Genomic DNA, 15,432 nt, shown 5'->3' with positions numbered 1-15,432 from the left:
AATGGCCAGTAGAATCCCTAAAAGTCTAAGAAAGTCAATGGGAAGGCATAAAATCTATCTTCTCTATTTCTACACCAGAAATGTTGGTACTAGAATTTGGTCTCCAATTCTAGATAGCACACTTCCTGAAAATACGACAAGTCATGTGGTTCTGTCCTAAGAACAGAGTTTACCCTGATGCGTTTACAGCAGAATTGAGAGATTGACTCAAGACCTCACCCTCTTTTGGTGACCTCAATCAGTGAGGAACAACTCTCAGGGGTATGCCCCCTGAAGGAAACCCCATGGGGTTGTTCACACAGCTTTTGCAATCCTTGATGTCTCAGTTCATGATACCCAAGGGCTTATGTAAGGAGTGCTTTCTCACATTGTTTTCCAAACCAGGAATGCGGGCTGTTAGGACATTAAAGTGCAGGGAAAAAACAAATCAGGTGAAGATGTGTTGTTCATGGATAGAGTCTCCTGAATACCTTCTTCTAAGGCAAAATCTTAAAAAAAAAAAAAACCCAAAGATAATTAATTCCTGCGAGGGTAACACCTTAGATAGGCAAATGAGTCCTTTGACATTGTCGGTAGTCTCCCTAACCACTAAGATTTGTAAAAAAAGCTCTTTTCTTATTTTGAGAGCCAAGTAAGAAGGGCTTATTAAATAATAGAAATAGTTGTGTCTCTTGTTCTACGACCACAGCCTAGGTGTTAAATATCCAAATTTTCCCTTAGCACATAAGGACTTTGGGTTTCAAATTCAACATGGACGTTTCTTTTCCTTTGACTTGAATTTCCAAAGCATTGGAACTTTGAAAATACTTGCTGAGTCCATTTAATTATCCTTGTGCCACCTTGATACTCTGCTTCCTGTAGCTCTATCCAGTCAGTGGAGACTTGAGGAATACACTTGATAAGATTTTAAATGTAATGGTTATTTCTTATTCCTGGATACATTAGAAATTCTCCTTAGCTACAGATGTCACCATGGTGAGTTACCTAGAATTGCTGACTTTTGACCCAGTTTTCACCTTTTCATTTTCTTCCAGGGTTTTGTAGTTAAAATCATTAAAGCATTACTTTCCGATATTTGATAGGAGACACTTTGAGATGTTTCAGGATATTTTGCAGAAATATTTGTTCTCCTTACTCTATATGGATTTATCTAGAATTAATCAGGAATTGGTTTAGGCTTTTTATGTTTCTTTGCTTAGGGAGAAGTTTGTCTGCTGAAGTTCTTGCCTCTCAATAGCAGTCTGAATGCCTTTTTGTGAAATATCAAGATTATCTTGCTGCTGTTCTCTTGGGGTACTGTTGGTTAAGGATCTAGCATTGTCACTGCAGTGGCTTGTATCACTGCTGGAGCATGGGTTGGAGGCTGCAGGCATGGCCAGAAAAAAAAAAAAAAGATTATTTTGTTATGTCATAACTTCTGTCCATTTGTCCTTTTTTTGGAGAAGTATGGATATTAGAGGATTTAAATGGTAACAGGAACTCTCCTGGTCTTTGGACTAAAATGAAAAAGAAAATAATCCCATGCTTGGGTCTCACAATTAACAAAGGCCATCAAAGTCATTGATTTTGACATAGACCAAGTTGTTTTGTTTGGGTGTTCACTTTTGTGTTGTGTGGGACAAAAGGAGCCAGTGAAAACTGTGCAAGAGAACTGTTTTAAAAATATATTCTCACCACTTCAAGATTTGTAAGAATCTGAGGTAATAAGTGAAATCATGAGGATGAATAAATCAAGTTTGGGATTTTTGTCTGATTTTTGGTTGTTGATTCTCCCAAGGGTCATCTTCTCTAGAGGAGAACTGGCAATGAGAAGTGCACTCAACTTTCTTCTTCAGTGTTATTGTTCCTGGAAGGATTCTTTGATGCAATGGACTGTCCAGAAAGGGGACCCCTCTCCTAGCTTGGAACCATAAAGCTAGCTGCTCAGTGAAGCCCTTGCGGGATCACCCAGAAGAGGTTTCCTTTCCATGTGCCTTATTATTGACTACATGTAACAAGATAATTCATTCTACACTTCACTGCCTTGTGCTTTTCAGAATGTGTAAGTAGAAAGAGAGTAATGGAATCTTAGGTTTAGGGAAAAGTGAACATTAATACTGACAATACTTAGTTTACTATTCTACCATAAAGTTTGAATACTATGTGTATTTCCTCATCAGGTAAATGGAAATAGACTTTGCATTGCACTGACCTATTTGATTATCCAGGCTTGACTTATTGGCTGTCAGTATAAATTGTATAAGTTAAAATCAGACATCAATAATCTTTGGTAGACTAAAGATGGAATTTAGGATGATTATAAGGGATCCAGGGGGCAATCAGGGCAGCCTCACCCTCTGCCCTGATCTTCTCAAGCCCTTGTTACCCAGTCAAGCCCTCACTCTATGTCCATTAGGTGAACTGATAACAACAAGTTCCTCAATACATTAGCTCAACTAACTGAATTATATCCAGACAATATGTTTTGGATCTCACAATGTGCTAATGTCCACTTCCCTATGTTTGTTTTCCCATACCTATCCCAATCACTTTAAAAATTCATTATTTCAACTTGAGGAGTCTCAGACAGAACATGGAAATTATATTTTCTGATCATAAAATTAGTAATATAAACTGTAGATTTTGAAAATACTAAAAAAATTAAGTTTACACATAATCTCTCATTTAGGAGTAAAAGTCCTAAGTATAATAATTTATTTCTGCATCACTTTTTCTAGACATTAAATTTTAATGTGTAGAAGACAAAATCTATATTAAATTTTATAAGAAATTTTTAAAATTTGAGTTTTATTCTTCAATGGCACGTATAAAACCTAGCATCTTTAAATACAAATTGAGTATCATTCACTAATTTTTACCTATATTACTTTTACATGCTTAGAATATGCAAACTATTTTATCTTTTTTTTCAAGTTACTTCACACATACATTTTAAAGTCTTGTTTGTCTCCAAAATTATTACTTCTAATCACTTCGTTCGTCCATTATATTGATAGCCAAGGAAGTTCTGGTGATTACAAAGACAGAAGGAGATGTAGTTTCTTTCTTCTGGTTTTCATATGTCTTATAATTTTGAGTCCAGAATTAAAAAAAAAAAAGACTAAGAGAGTTAACTCAGAGAAATTTTGAGGTAGCTCTTCCTAGACAGTTTTGACAAGAGAAGGAATCATCTGAGAAATTATAAGAGTACTGTTAAAAGGCAGAGTTTTGAAGTATTTCATCCTTTTGTGGTTCATTTTTCCTTTCTTTTATTTTTTTAGGTAAAGCGTTCTTTCAACCATACCAAAAAATGGAGAAAAAGAGAAATGTGACCGAATTCATTTTAATCGGTCTTACCCAGAATCCTCAAATGCAAAACGTAGTGTTTGTGGTGTTTTTGGTTGTATACATGATAACTCTTTCAGGCAACCTGCTCATTGTGGTTACTCTTACCACCAGCCAGGCTCTGAACTCCCCCATGTACTTCTTCCTGACCCACCTTTCCTTGATAGACACAATTTATTCTTCTTCCTCAGCTCCTAAGCTGATTGTGGACACCCTTAACAAGAAGAAAAGTATCTCCTTTATTGGGTGCATGGCTCAAGTCTATGCTGAACACATTTTCGGTGCTACTGAGATTATCCTACTGATGGTGATGGCCTATGACCGCTATGTGGCCATCTGCAGACCTCTTCACTACACAACCATCATGAGCCACAGGCTGTGTATTGTCCTGCTGGGAGTGGCCTGGACTGGAGGATTTCTCCATGCAACCATTCAGATTCTTCTTATTGTCAGGCTGCCTTTCTGTGGCCCCAATGTCATAGATCACTTCATGTGTGACTTGTACCCTTTATTGAAACTTGTCTGCATGGACACTCAAACCCTTGGCCTCTTTGTTGTAGCCAACAGTGGGTTCATCTGTCTACTTAATTTGCTCCTCTTGTTGGTCTCATATGCAGTTATCTTGTGCTCCCTAAAGCACTATAGCTTGGAGGGTAGGCGCAAAGCCCTTTCCACTTGTGTCTCTCACATCACTGTAGTTGTCTTATCTTTTGTGCCCTGTATCTTTGTGTATCTGCGCCCAGCGACCACTCTGCCCATTGATAAAGCTGTTGCTGTCTTTTACACTATGGTGGCCCCTATGTTAAATCCCTTAATCTATACCCTCAGAAATGCTGAGGTAAAAAATGCTATGAGGAAACTCTGGAGGAAGAAAGTGACTTCAAATAATGATTAAACAGACTTTTTGAGCATTATGGATAAAGTAATAAAGGCAATCTAGTCTAAGCCTCTTGAGCTATAGATGAAGATTTCAGCTCTAACAAGGTTTACACTACTTGCAGATAACCATTAAAGCTTGGACTGCAATCTAGATTTACTGTCTCCCATCCCATATTCTTGTCATCAAACCTTAATGCTTCTTAATCAATAAAGATTTATCTGTTACCTGGAAATCTGAAATGTATTCAGAAGTTTAAAAGTATGAATCTAGAATATTGGATTCATATAAAATTTTCTTATTATTAACATTGAGACGTTGGTTAGTGCTGATTATGAAAATAACATATTTAATGTTATTCCTTTACTTTGGGCTCAATATAAATTCTTTTGTGAATTTTTTTGTTCATTAAATCTTTGTTGTACATGAAATGAGATACAAATAAGACTGGCATTGGATTAGGTATTTTCCATATCATTTTTATTTTTAATTTTTTAAATTAGAAATTTTTTATCAGGGTAGAGTTGACTTACAATGTTGTGTTAGTTTCAGGTGTACATCAACGTGAATCAGTTACACATAGACATAGAGCCATTCTTTTTTAGATTTTTCTCCCTCTATAGGTTATTGTACAGTATGGAGTAGGTTTCTCTGTTCTTTACAGTAAGTCCTTTTTAGTTACCTTTTTTATATATAGTAGTGTGTGTGTGTGTGTGTGTGTGTGTGTGTGTGTATAGTAGTGTGTTTTGCTTTTTAGGGCTGCACCTGCGGCATATGTAGGTTCCCAGGGTGGGGCTCGAATCAGAGCTACAGTGGCTGGCCTACGCCACAGCTCCCAGCAATGCAGGATCCAAGACACATCAGCAACCTACATCCCAGTTCACAGCAATGCCAGATCCTTAACCCACTGAGGGAGGATAGGTATCAAACCAGCAAACTCATGGTTCCTGGTTGGATTTGTTTCTGCTGCTCCATGATGGGAACTCCAATAGTGTGTATATGTTAATCCAAACCTGCTTATTTATCCCTCCTCCCTACCCACATTTCCCCCTTGGTAACCATAAGTTTGATTTCAAAGTCTGTGAGTCTATTTTTGTTTTGTAACTAGGTTTTTTTGTATCATTTTTTATTAGATTCCATATATAAATGATAGCATGTGATATTCGTCTTTCTCTGACTTACTTCTCATAGGATGATAACTCCTAGGTCCATCCATGTTGCTGCAAATGCGTTATTTCCTTCTTTTATGGCTGCATAATATTCCATTGTATGTATGAATGGATATTTTCCATATTGTATCTGTCAGGGTCTAGTCAGGGCACAGTCAGGGCACACAGTAATTTGAAGAGATAAAGTTTACATACAGTTATTAATTAAATCAAGGTATTAACTACAAAAGGGGTAATGAGCACTCTAAAAAAGGCCCCGGGGCTGAGACATGAGTATCCAAGGAAGGAACACATTTTTTTTTTTAATTTTAAACTTTTATTGAACTATAGTTAATTGACAATATAGTTGTTGTGAAGGAAGGAACCTATGTAGAAGCTGGACTTCCACCTTAATACTGGGATTTCAGTCATTTTGAGAACATGTAGCAGTTCTCCATTGGATGGTAGAGAAGTTCCCTGGGTTGCCCTGGGGTAGAACTAGTTCTTAGTAGCTGGACTGAGGCTGGCAAGCATGAAACATCTCTGGGACTAGCAAGACAGAGGCCTTGCACCAGAGTGCTGATAGCCTGAGATGGGTGGACAAGGAAATGAAGTGCTGACTGACAATGAGGAAAACCCCCCCCTGGTGGTAGATTGATGAAGGCTGTAAAAATCACTGGAGTCATCCTATAGAGATGCTACTGAAACTCAATGGGACACTGTCCATGGAGGTGTCAATAAAACTCAACCAAAGTAAGAACAAGTCACCCCTCTTCCCCACAACAACGGTCATTGTTGAAAGCTACACAGGCAGAACAAGAAGAAAAGAGAAACACATTTAAACAAAAAAACAGATGTGCCTTTCAATTCTCTGTACTGACAAAACTTAACATCTTTCAGGCAATGGACAGGAGAGAAATGCTTACAAAATCCATTTTCATTAATATGGAGCAGGCCAAAAAGGGTTTATTTGCAGCTGGGAGGCAATTCCTTGATAATTGGCATACAAATCTTATCCTTAATTCTTACAACCCATTTTATAGGCTTTTGAGGCTCAAATGTATGGCAGGAATTGACCAAACCTTAATTTCAAGTCAGAACTGAGATATAAACGAGATGTGATTTTTTTATCCACAAACTTTTTGCTCATCACACAGCTCTAAGGATTCCCTTTCTTAGTTGTTAGTTAATAGTGGCAATAATTTTTCTGTTGTAAAGCCTAAAAATAAGTAAAAGTCTAAGCTATTTAAATATTCTGGGGAGTTCCCATTGTAGCTCAGTGGTAATGAACCCAACTAGTATCCCTGAGGATGAGGGTTTTTGATTCCTGGCCTCTCTCAGTGAGGTAAGGATCTGGTGTTGCCATGAGCTGTGGTGTAACTCACAGACATGGCCTGGGTCCTGCATTGATGTGGCTGTGGCTGTGGCTATCAGCTACAGCTCAGATTCGACCCCTAGCCCAGGAACTTCCACATGCTGCAGGTGCAGCCCTAAAAAGCAAAAAAAAAAAAAAAATGTATAACTAATTTGTGATACTTTCATGTAATTCACTAACTATTGGTGATATTCTGGTTACCTCACCAATCCTTTAACTGAAGATGCATAAACAGAGATGAACATTCCCTTGGAGGTGGTATTGTAGAACAGACTTAAACACCCTTTTTCTCTCTTTTTAAAAAAAAATTATTGTAGTTGATTTATAATGTTCTGTCAATTTTTGCTATACAGCAGTGACTCAGTTATTATATATATATATATACATATATATATTATATATATATATATGCATTCTTTTTACACGCTTGTTCTTTAAATTTTAACTCTGAATTGTCTTGGTTCAGTGAATGTAGCACTCTTCACAGTGTAAATGAGGAGTGTACTCTTCTGTCCTTTGTCAAAAGAGTTTGTGATGTGGTTGTGAGAGTTAGATGTTGGAATCAGAATGGAGGCTGGGATGTCAGGAGAAAGTGAAGCTATGGAAACATATGAAAGGAGATAAGCATCCAGGGACAAAACCAGAACTGATATCCAAAGGTGAATGAAACTCTAATATGGCAGAAAGGCAGATCACACATAGGTCAACAAGATGCGTCCCTGACACCACACTACCCAGGACATTTCAGAGTGGTGGGAAGAAAGTTGAAATGGGAGAGGTTCCTGGGGCACAACTCTAGGATGTCTTCTTAACCCATTTCCAGTTTTAAGGAAATTTATTATTATTATTATTATTATTATTATTATTAAATAGTTATTTCCCCAATACAGTTTTTTTCTGCTGTACAGCATGGTGACACAATTACACATACAAGTACACATTCTATCTTCTCCCATTATCATGCTCCATCATAGGTGACTAGACCTAGTTCCCAGTGCTACACAGCAGGATCTCATTGCTAATCCATTCCAAAGGCAGTAGTTTTTATCTAGTTTTAAGGAAATTAATAAAAATGTTCAGATAGTTTGGACAGGAAGCAAGTCAGTGAAGCTGGTATAAGTGGTGAAAAACCTTCACATAGCTTCCCACTGAGCATGTCAAATAGTTCCAGAGTTGATCATTCATGAAGCAGCCTTTTATTAAAGGTGATCTCTACTCACATGGCATTTCATTGATTATGCTAAATTTTTTTCCTTGTGATTCTGCTTCCTATATCCAGGACAATTTTAATTCTCATTACAAGTATAAAAATGTTATTTTATCAGGTATGTCTTATCTCCCTTTGAATCCATGCATCCATGTTCCTCAGACCACCCTGCTTCCACCACTAACTCATTCTTGCCTATTTTATAATTTCTCCTATTGCTAACCATCACCATCAACACTCTTAGTTTTTCCCAATTACACTCACATTATGATTTTTATGAATAGTTTGGATTTATGAAGTTAAAAATCACAAACATTGGTATCATTATATTAGAGAAGCAACCACATACTGTGTAAAATCATATAATTTTTCTTCTAATGTTTTAAGATGAAAATATATTTTTTATATGTGAAGATATATGTATAACACGTTATTTCTTCATTAACCTTGTTTTGGGGCACATGATTCTATAAATTCTCATAGTTCTCATAATTGTGCTTTATAAAGGCCTATGGCTTGATATCAAATTAATATGCCTTAAAATTCCATGTTAATTCTTCATCTCTTGAACTTTCTGCTATCCTATGTAGTTCTTCTATGAAAATCATTATGAAAACTGTCTCTCCGCATTTTGATTTTCATACTTACTTAAATAGAGCAAAATAAAAATATTTGGTTCTTCTTTCTCTAATCATTATGAAACAATCCCAACAGAGCTGAGCAGGGTTTTCAAAAGAAGATAAACTATTTACATATTAAATGATATACTCTGCTACTTAATTTGAATGATTATTTTGTTGGATATGCTATACATACATTAAGGCTTTGCTTTATTCAGGCCTATAACTCTGCTCCAGTCTGTATTTACTTGCTAACTATGGTTCTGGTTGTTCTCATTCTTTTTAATGTACAACTTCATATAGCAAAGGTTAGGGCTAGGATAAAGATGAAGACAAATTTTGGACTTTGTTATATGAAGATGTTAAAGTTACTAAAATAATACTTGAAAGAGTAGAAATATAGTGTCTAACTTTGAAATTAGTAATTAGAAAAATAGAATGAAGAAAATAAAAGCCTTGAGGAAAATAAACTTAGCCAATCCAAAATAATTCAAGTGATGTTAGAAGGGGGGGTATAAATGGCATCCACAAAATGTTACTATAGTACTACAATGGAAGCAAAACCAATGACTAATTACACATTTATCTCCTCACATGGTTACTTTCTTTGAGGGGTGATAGTCCTTGGAATTTACTTTATTAGCAAATTTTTAGCATTCAATACAATGTTATTAACTATAGTCATTATGCTATACATTAGATCTCTAGATATATTATTATTTTATTTATTTTCATTGAAGTACTATTGACATACAATATTATAGTGGTTTCAGGTGTACAACTCGGTGATTTTTTTGAAGGACTGCTTTTCTCATTAGACCCATTTTAGCATTCATGTTGTTGGCAATTCTTTATGATTTTCTGAGGGGTAAACTTGGGAAGGGCTTTTAAGTTTTATTCTAGCTTTTTAAATAAAATTATTCTTTTTCTATTGGATTAGAATTGACATATAGTTTTTATAATTGAAGTGTAGTTGAAATAACAATATTGTGTTACTTTCAGGTGTATTGGACAACAATGTTATATTAGTTTTAGGTGGATCACAGAGTGATTTGACATATATATTATGAGATGATCACTAAATTGAGCTACAGTCAGCTTTCTCTCTCTTTTTTTTTTTTTTTTTTTTTTTTGTCTTTTTAGGGCCTCACCTGCAGGCATATGGAAGTACCCAGGCTAGGGGGCAAATCTGAGCTGCAGACACAGGCTTACACCACAGCCAAAGCAATGAAGGATCTGAGATGTGTCTGCAGTCTATACCATAGCTCATGGCAATGCTGGATCCTTAACCCACTGAACTAGGCCAGGAGTTGAACCCGCATCCTCATGGGTACTAGTTGGGTTCGTTTCCACTGAACCGCAAATGGGAACTACTATCTGTCAACTTTTAAAGTTATTATTGGCTATATTCCCTATTCACTTATGTTACATTCTTAGGATTTACTAATTTTATAAACTAGAAATTTGTGCCCCTAATCCCCACACTCCCTTCCTCTCTGGCAACCAGTTTGTTCTCTGTATCTAGGTATCTTTCTGTTCTGTGTTTTTTGTTTGTTTTGTCTTTTAAGATTCTACCTGTAAGTGACATATCTGATATTTTTCCTCTGAATGACTAATTTTGCTTAGCATGATTCCCTCTAGGCCCATCCATGTTGTCACAAAAGGCAAGATTTTATTCTTTTTATTTCTGAGTAATAGTCCAGAGTGTACATCTATATCTCAATATACCGTATTTTTATGCATTCATTCCCCCTACCCATCTCAATATGCCTTCTTCTTTTTATCCTTAATTGTGGAATATCTTTCTTACTAGTCTTCAGGTAGTTCTCATAGGTAGTTACTCTATGTGTGGTTTTAATATTTTTTAGTTAAAAATATTTTTTTAGAGCCACACCTGTGGGATATGGAAGTTCTCAGGCTAGGGGTCAAATCAGAGCTGTGGCCTCTGGCCCACAGCACTGCAATGAGGGATCCAAGCTGCATCTGCAACCTACACCACAGCTCAAGGCAACACTGGATCCTTAACCCACTGAGTGAGGTCAGGGATCAAACCCGTGTCCTCATGGATACCAGTCAGCTTTGTTACTGATGAGCCACCACAGGAACTCCCTGTGTGTGGTTTTAGTTTAGGTGTGCCCATGGGGGGATGCAAGCTCAGCATCTTTCTACTCTGCCATTTTGTTCCTGAGCTCTCTTATCTTTCAGCACTTTAAATGTGTCATCCTTCTGCCTTCTGACCTCCATGGTTTCTGAGAAGAAGTCAGCTTGATTTCTTCTTAAGAACTCCTAATATATGAAAAGATGATTCTCCCACAGCTTTTAAGATTCTTTCTTAGACTTTCAAAAGTTGGGGATAATGTATTTCAGTGTGGATTTATTTGACTTCAACCTCCTGGAAGATTGTTGAGTAATTCTTGGATGTGTAGATTCATGTATTTTATCAAATTTGGGATGTTTTCAGACACTTTTTCTTCAAATATTCTTTCTTCCACTTTTCCTCTCTCTTCTCCTTCTGGGAATATCATTATGTATATGTTGTTTAACTCAGTGGTTTACCGCAGTTCTGTTAAGCTGTGTTCATTTAAAAAAATTTTTTTTCCTCTCTTCTACTCAATAATCCCAATTATACATTCTCAAGTTCACTAGTTCTTTTTTTCTTTGCTTTTGATTGAAGCCTTTTTATACTCTTTTATTTATTTATTTTTTAATTGTTATTTCCTCAATACAATTTTTTTTCTGCTGTACAGCATGGTGACCCAGTTACACATATATGTACACATTCTATTTTCTCACATTATCATGCTCCATCATAAGTGACTACTAGTTCTTTTTTACCTGTTTAAAACTGCTGCTGAGCTTGTTTAATAAATTTTTAATTTTGGTACTATATTTTCAGATACATAGTTTTAATTTGGTTCCTTTTTGTAATTTACTTTTTACTAATATTTTACTAGTATTTTTTATTTTGATGAGCCATTGCTATTCTAGTTCCCTTTATCCCTTTATCTATGATTTTCTTTCGCTCTTTGAGCATAGGTAAGACAGCTGATTTAAAATCTTTGTCTAGATAATCCTCAGAGACAGATTATAATAATTTCTCTCTCTATCTTTTTCTTTCTCTCTTCCTTCCTTCTTTCAGACCCTGCAAATTGCTATACTTATTATTTATCATGTCTTAATTTTTTGTTGATAATTAGATATTTTGAATATTACAATGTTGTACTTCTGGTAATACGATTCTCTTTTGGGGGGGATTTGTTTCCCCCCAAAAGAGTGAGTGTATTTTTTTGCTTAGTGAGTCTCTAAATCATTCTTGTAAAGACTGTATGTGCAGTCACTACAGTTTCTCTTCTTTAGTTGTGTGGTCAGCTAGTGATCCTTAAACACTTTGAGCAAAAAAACAACATACTCTTCCTGTCTTTGGGATTGGCTTTGTGTTAGGGCACTCCTTGAACATTTAACCAGACTGTTTACAACTCTTGTCTCTTCAGTTCCTATTTGCAGAGAGCCTAAAGGTCAGTTAGGGGTGAAAGTCTAGGGCATTCTCGGATTTTATGATCATGTGCCCATCCTGATCATGCATGTGTCTGTCTAGATTCCCTGTGATACAAGTATCTTTGAAAAGCCCTCATTTATCATTTATCTCTTTCCTTCTCTGCTTTCTTCCCAGGTTTTATTCTCTCTGCTGCTTGCTCTGTCTGTTATCCCTTATATCATGTCACTGTGACTAGCAGATTGCTTTGATAATTTTGAAAAAAAAAAATTCCCTGGAAGTCACTGTAGCCCTGAGAAATTTCAAAGGCGGATAAAACAAAGTCAATAGCTCTGAGCCAGCTATTCAGGGACCCATCAGGCAAGTGAGGACACACAATACCGACTAGGTCCATGTTATTCCCCCTAATCTGAGCCAGCTACAATGGGAATGTGGGTCACCATCCCCATCCCCATGGCTGCCACTGAGTTGGAGGGTGCAGAATGGTGGGTGGATAAGTTAAAAGAGCTCGTTAGTAACTATTACTATTAAGTAACAATTACCCAGTAATTGTTATTCTTGAAAAACACTGTACCAGGTATATTTAGATGTTCAATGAACACTGATAAAAAAAAGAAATAAAGAATTTGGTTTCTCTATAAAACAGAAACAGACTCACATACATAGAGAACAGACTCGTGGTGGCCAAGGAGGAGGGAGGAAGGAGTGGGATGGACTGGGAGTTGGGGTTAGTAGATGCAAACTATTACATTTAGAATGGCTAAGCAATGAAGTCCTACTATACAGCACAGGGAATTATATCTAATCCCTTGAAATAGACCATGATAGGAAATAATATAAGAAAGGGAATGTATATACATGTATGACTGGGTCACATTGCTGTACACCAGAAACTGGCATGACATTGTAATGCAACAATGCTTTCTATATATACTTTACTATAGTGAAAAGAATTCAGGTTCTGACTGTACTTCAATGACAATCCAAGTGATGTAGATGAATTCTAACCCTTGTTGTTCTCTGATCAGAAGGACAGTAGGAAGAAGGTAAAAATATTTATTGGGCATTTTGTCAAAGGCTCCTAAAATTAAATACTTTACCCTTGAGGAAATATACAGAGGTGGTTAACCCACTTGAATAATCAACTCATCTCTCTATATTGTGAGAACAGAAGGAGTTGAGAAGGCAGGGATGTGAGGATTTCTTGGCAGATCAAATTATAGAGGCAGTGCTTCTCTCTGATACCCTCTGTGGCTAGACATAAGATTCTAGTGATATGGTGAGAGAGAGCAGGATAAGTACTAAAGACCAAAATATGTGGCTCTGCTCTGAGCATAGATGCTCTGAAAATAAGCTTGGAAGAATTGGCTTTGGAATAGATCTCATCCGGGGGACTTTTAATCAACTGCTGTCTTGATAATTGGATTTGCTTTGCTAGCCTTAAAAAAGCTCTTACATGTATGTATATTCTTTTTCTCATGAATCTTCCATCATGTTCTATCCAAGAGACTGGATATAGTTCCCTGTGAGGTCCCTGTGTAGGACCTCATTGCTTACCCATTCTAAATGTAATAGCTTGCATCTACTAACGCCAAACTCCTTGTCCATCCCACTCCCTTCTCTCTCCCACCTTGGCAACCCCAAGCCTGTTCTCTATGTTTGTGAGTCTGTTTCCATTTTGTAGGTAGGTGTATCACTGGGTCACTTTTCTGTGCAACAGAAATTAGCACAACACTATGAATCAACTATACTTTAATAAAAAAGAGATTTCATTGGAAAAGAAAAAAATAAAATAAAAGCAGTAGAAAAAACATGTCCTCAGGGCTCTTTATTAGTAATTGTGCTGTAGGAAAACAGAAGCAATAAAATATACATTAAACTTATTTTAAGGAATTGTTTGGCTCATGTGATTATGAAAGCTGACACATCCCAAGATCTGCAATGGGCAAGCAGGAAACCCAGGAGGCCTGATGATGTAGTTCAGTCTGGATGCTGTCAGGGTGGGATCCAGGAAGAGACATTTCAGTTTGGATCCAAAGCCAGAGAAAAAAAACAGTCTCTCATTTCAAAGGGAGTCAGACAAATAGAGAATTTTCTCTCAGTTTTTTTTGTTTTATTCAGGCCTTTGACTGATTGGATGAGGCCCACCCACATAAGGGAAGGTAATCCATTTTACTCAGCTTACTGTTTAAATTGTTAATATCTTTCAGAAACATAATTACACAGATACACTCGGACTATTGTTTGACCAAATATCTGGGCAGCCATGGCCTAGTCATGTTGATGCAAAAAATTAAGCATAAGTCCCCTCCTTGTCAAACTGGCACCCATACACATCTTTTTAAGTCATACTTCATTTTTTTTTCTTGCTTTTTAGGGCTGCACTCATGGCATATGGAAGTTCCCAGGCTAGGGGTAGAATTGGAGCTACAGATGTAGGCCCATACCACGGTCACTTCAATGCAGGATCTGAGCCGTGCCTGCGACCTACACTACAGCTCAGGACAATGCTTGACCCTTGACCCACTGAGCAAGGCCAGGGATCGAACCTGCATCCTTGGATACTAGTCAGATTCATTTCTACTGCGCCATGATGGGAACTCCGAAACTACCTTGCCTGTAATTGAAAATGTACTAAAACTCTTCCCAGAAGAGGAGGTAAAACCTTTAAGTGATATTTATTTTTTTGATACTCTGTAACTCCAATATTAAGTTTAAGTACTTATGTATGAAAAACTAGCCATACATAAGTACTATGATAGAAAGCTAAAATAACTTCTGTTACATGATAAGGGAATAGAGAAGACAGACAACACAAACGTATGCTTTATATATGCAAAAACACCCACAACCACATTCATAACACAATGAGGAGGAAATACTGATGACAATCATTGCCCTCATTTCTATAACTGGTCATGTGGTCATAGCTGGTATTTACAACTCCCTTCTTCCAATACCCATTCTATATTCTTTTTGCCTTCAACTGGCCATGATTCCTTACATGGTGTGGTGACTAAATATTCATTCCTGAAGAATCTGGACCTTTAGTAGTCTTGTTCATATTGAATGATTGCAGTTTTCCATTAATCATGGTGCACTGCGTTTTAAGAGTTGCCCTAAGGGATGTCTTGGAGTCCAGACATATCCTTCTTTCCCTCTCTTGTGGCGTTGTAGTCCACTTTCCCCTTGATACTTAGAATCAATCATTCCAACCAGCACAGTAACTCCTGTTTTTGCCAGTTGAATCAGAGAAAGCTTAAAGTGACTAGAGAGCAGTCTTTCAATTCAATGGAATCATTGTTATATTTCCTGATGGGAACATGCCTCTCTTTAGAGCTAAGACTTCTATGCTGGCCGAGTACGAGGTTCAGGATGAAAAAAATTT

At 36.8% G+C, this 15,432-nt stretch overlaps 1 protein-coding gene across 1 annotated transcript; it reads left to right on the top strand.

Annotated features, from left to right (window-relative positions):
- The first annotated feature begins 3,289 nt into the window (after positions 1-3,289).
- LOC100517754 (olfactory receptor 4C12-like) lies at positions 3,290-4,219 on the top strand. Its single transcript, XM_003124181.1, has one exon. The coding sequence runs from the start codon at positions 3,290-3,292 to the stop codon at positions 4,217-4,219; it is 930 nt and encodes a 309-aa protein (XP_003124229.1).
- Positions 4,220-15,432: the final 11,213 nt, after the last annotated feature.

The sequence above is a fragment of the Sus scrofa genome, unplaced genomic scaffold, assembly GCF_000003025.6.
Source record: "Sus scrofa isolate TJ Tabasco breed Duroc unplaced genomic scaffold, Sscrofa11.1 Contig74, whole genome shotgun sequence".
Classification (NCBI taxonomy): domain Eukaryota; kingdom Metazoa; phylum Chordata; class Mammalia; order Artiodactyla; family Suidae; genus Sus; species Sus scrofa.
The sequence above is the reverse complement of the archived record's forward strand: the minus strand, read 5'-3'. Positions and strand labels throughout refer to the sequence as shown.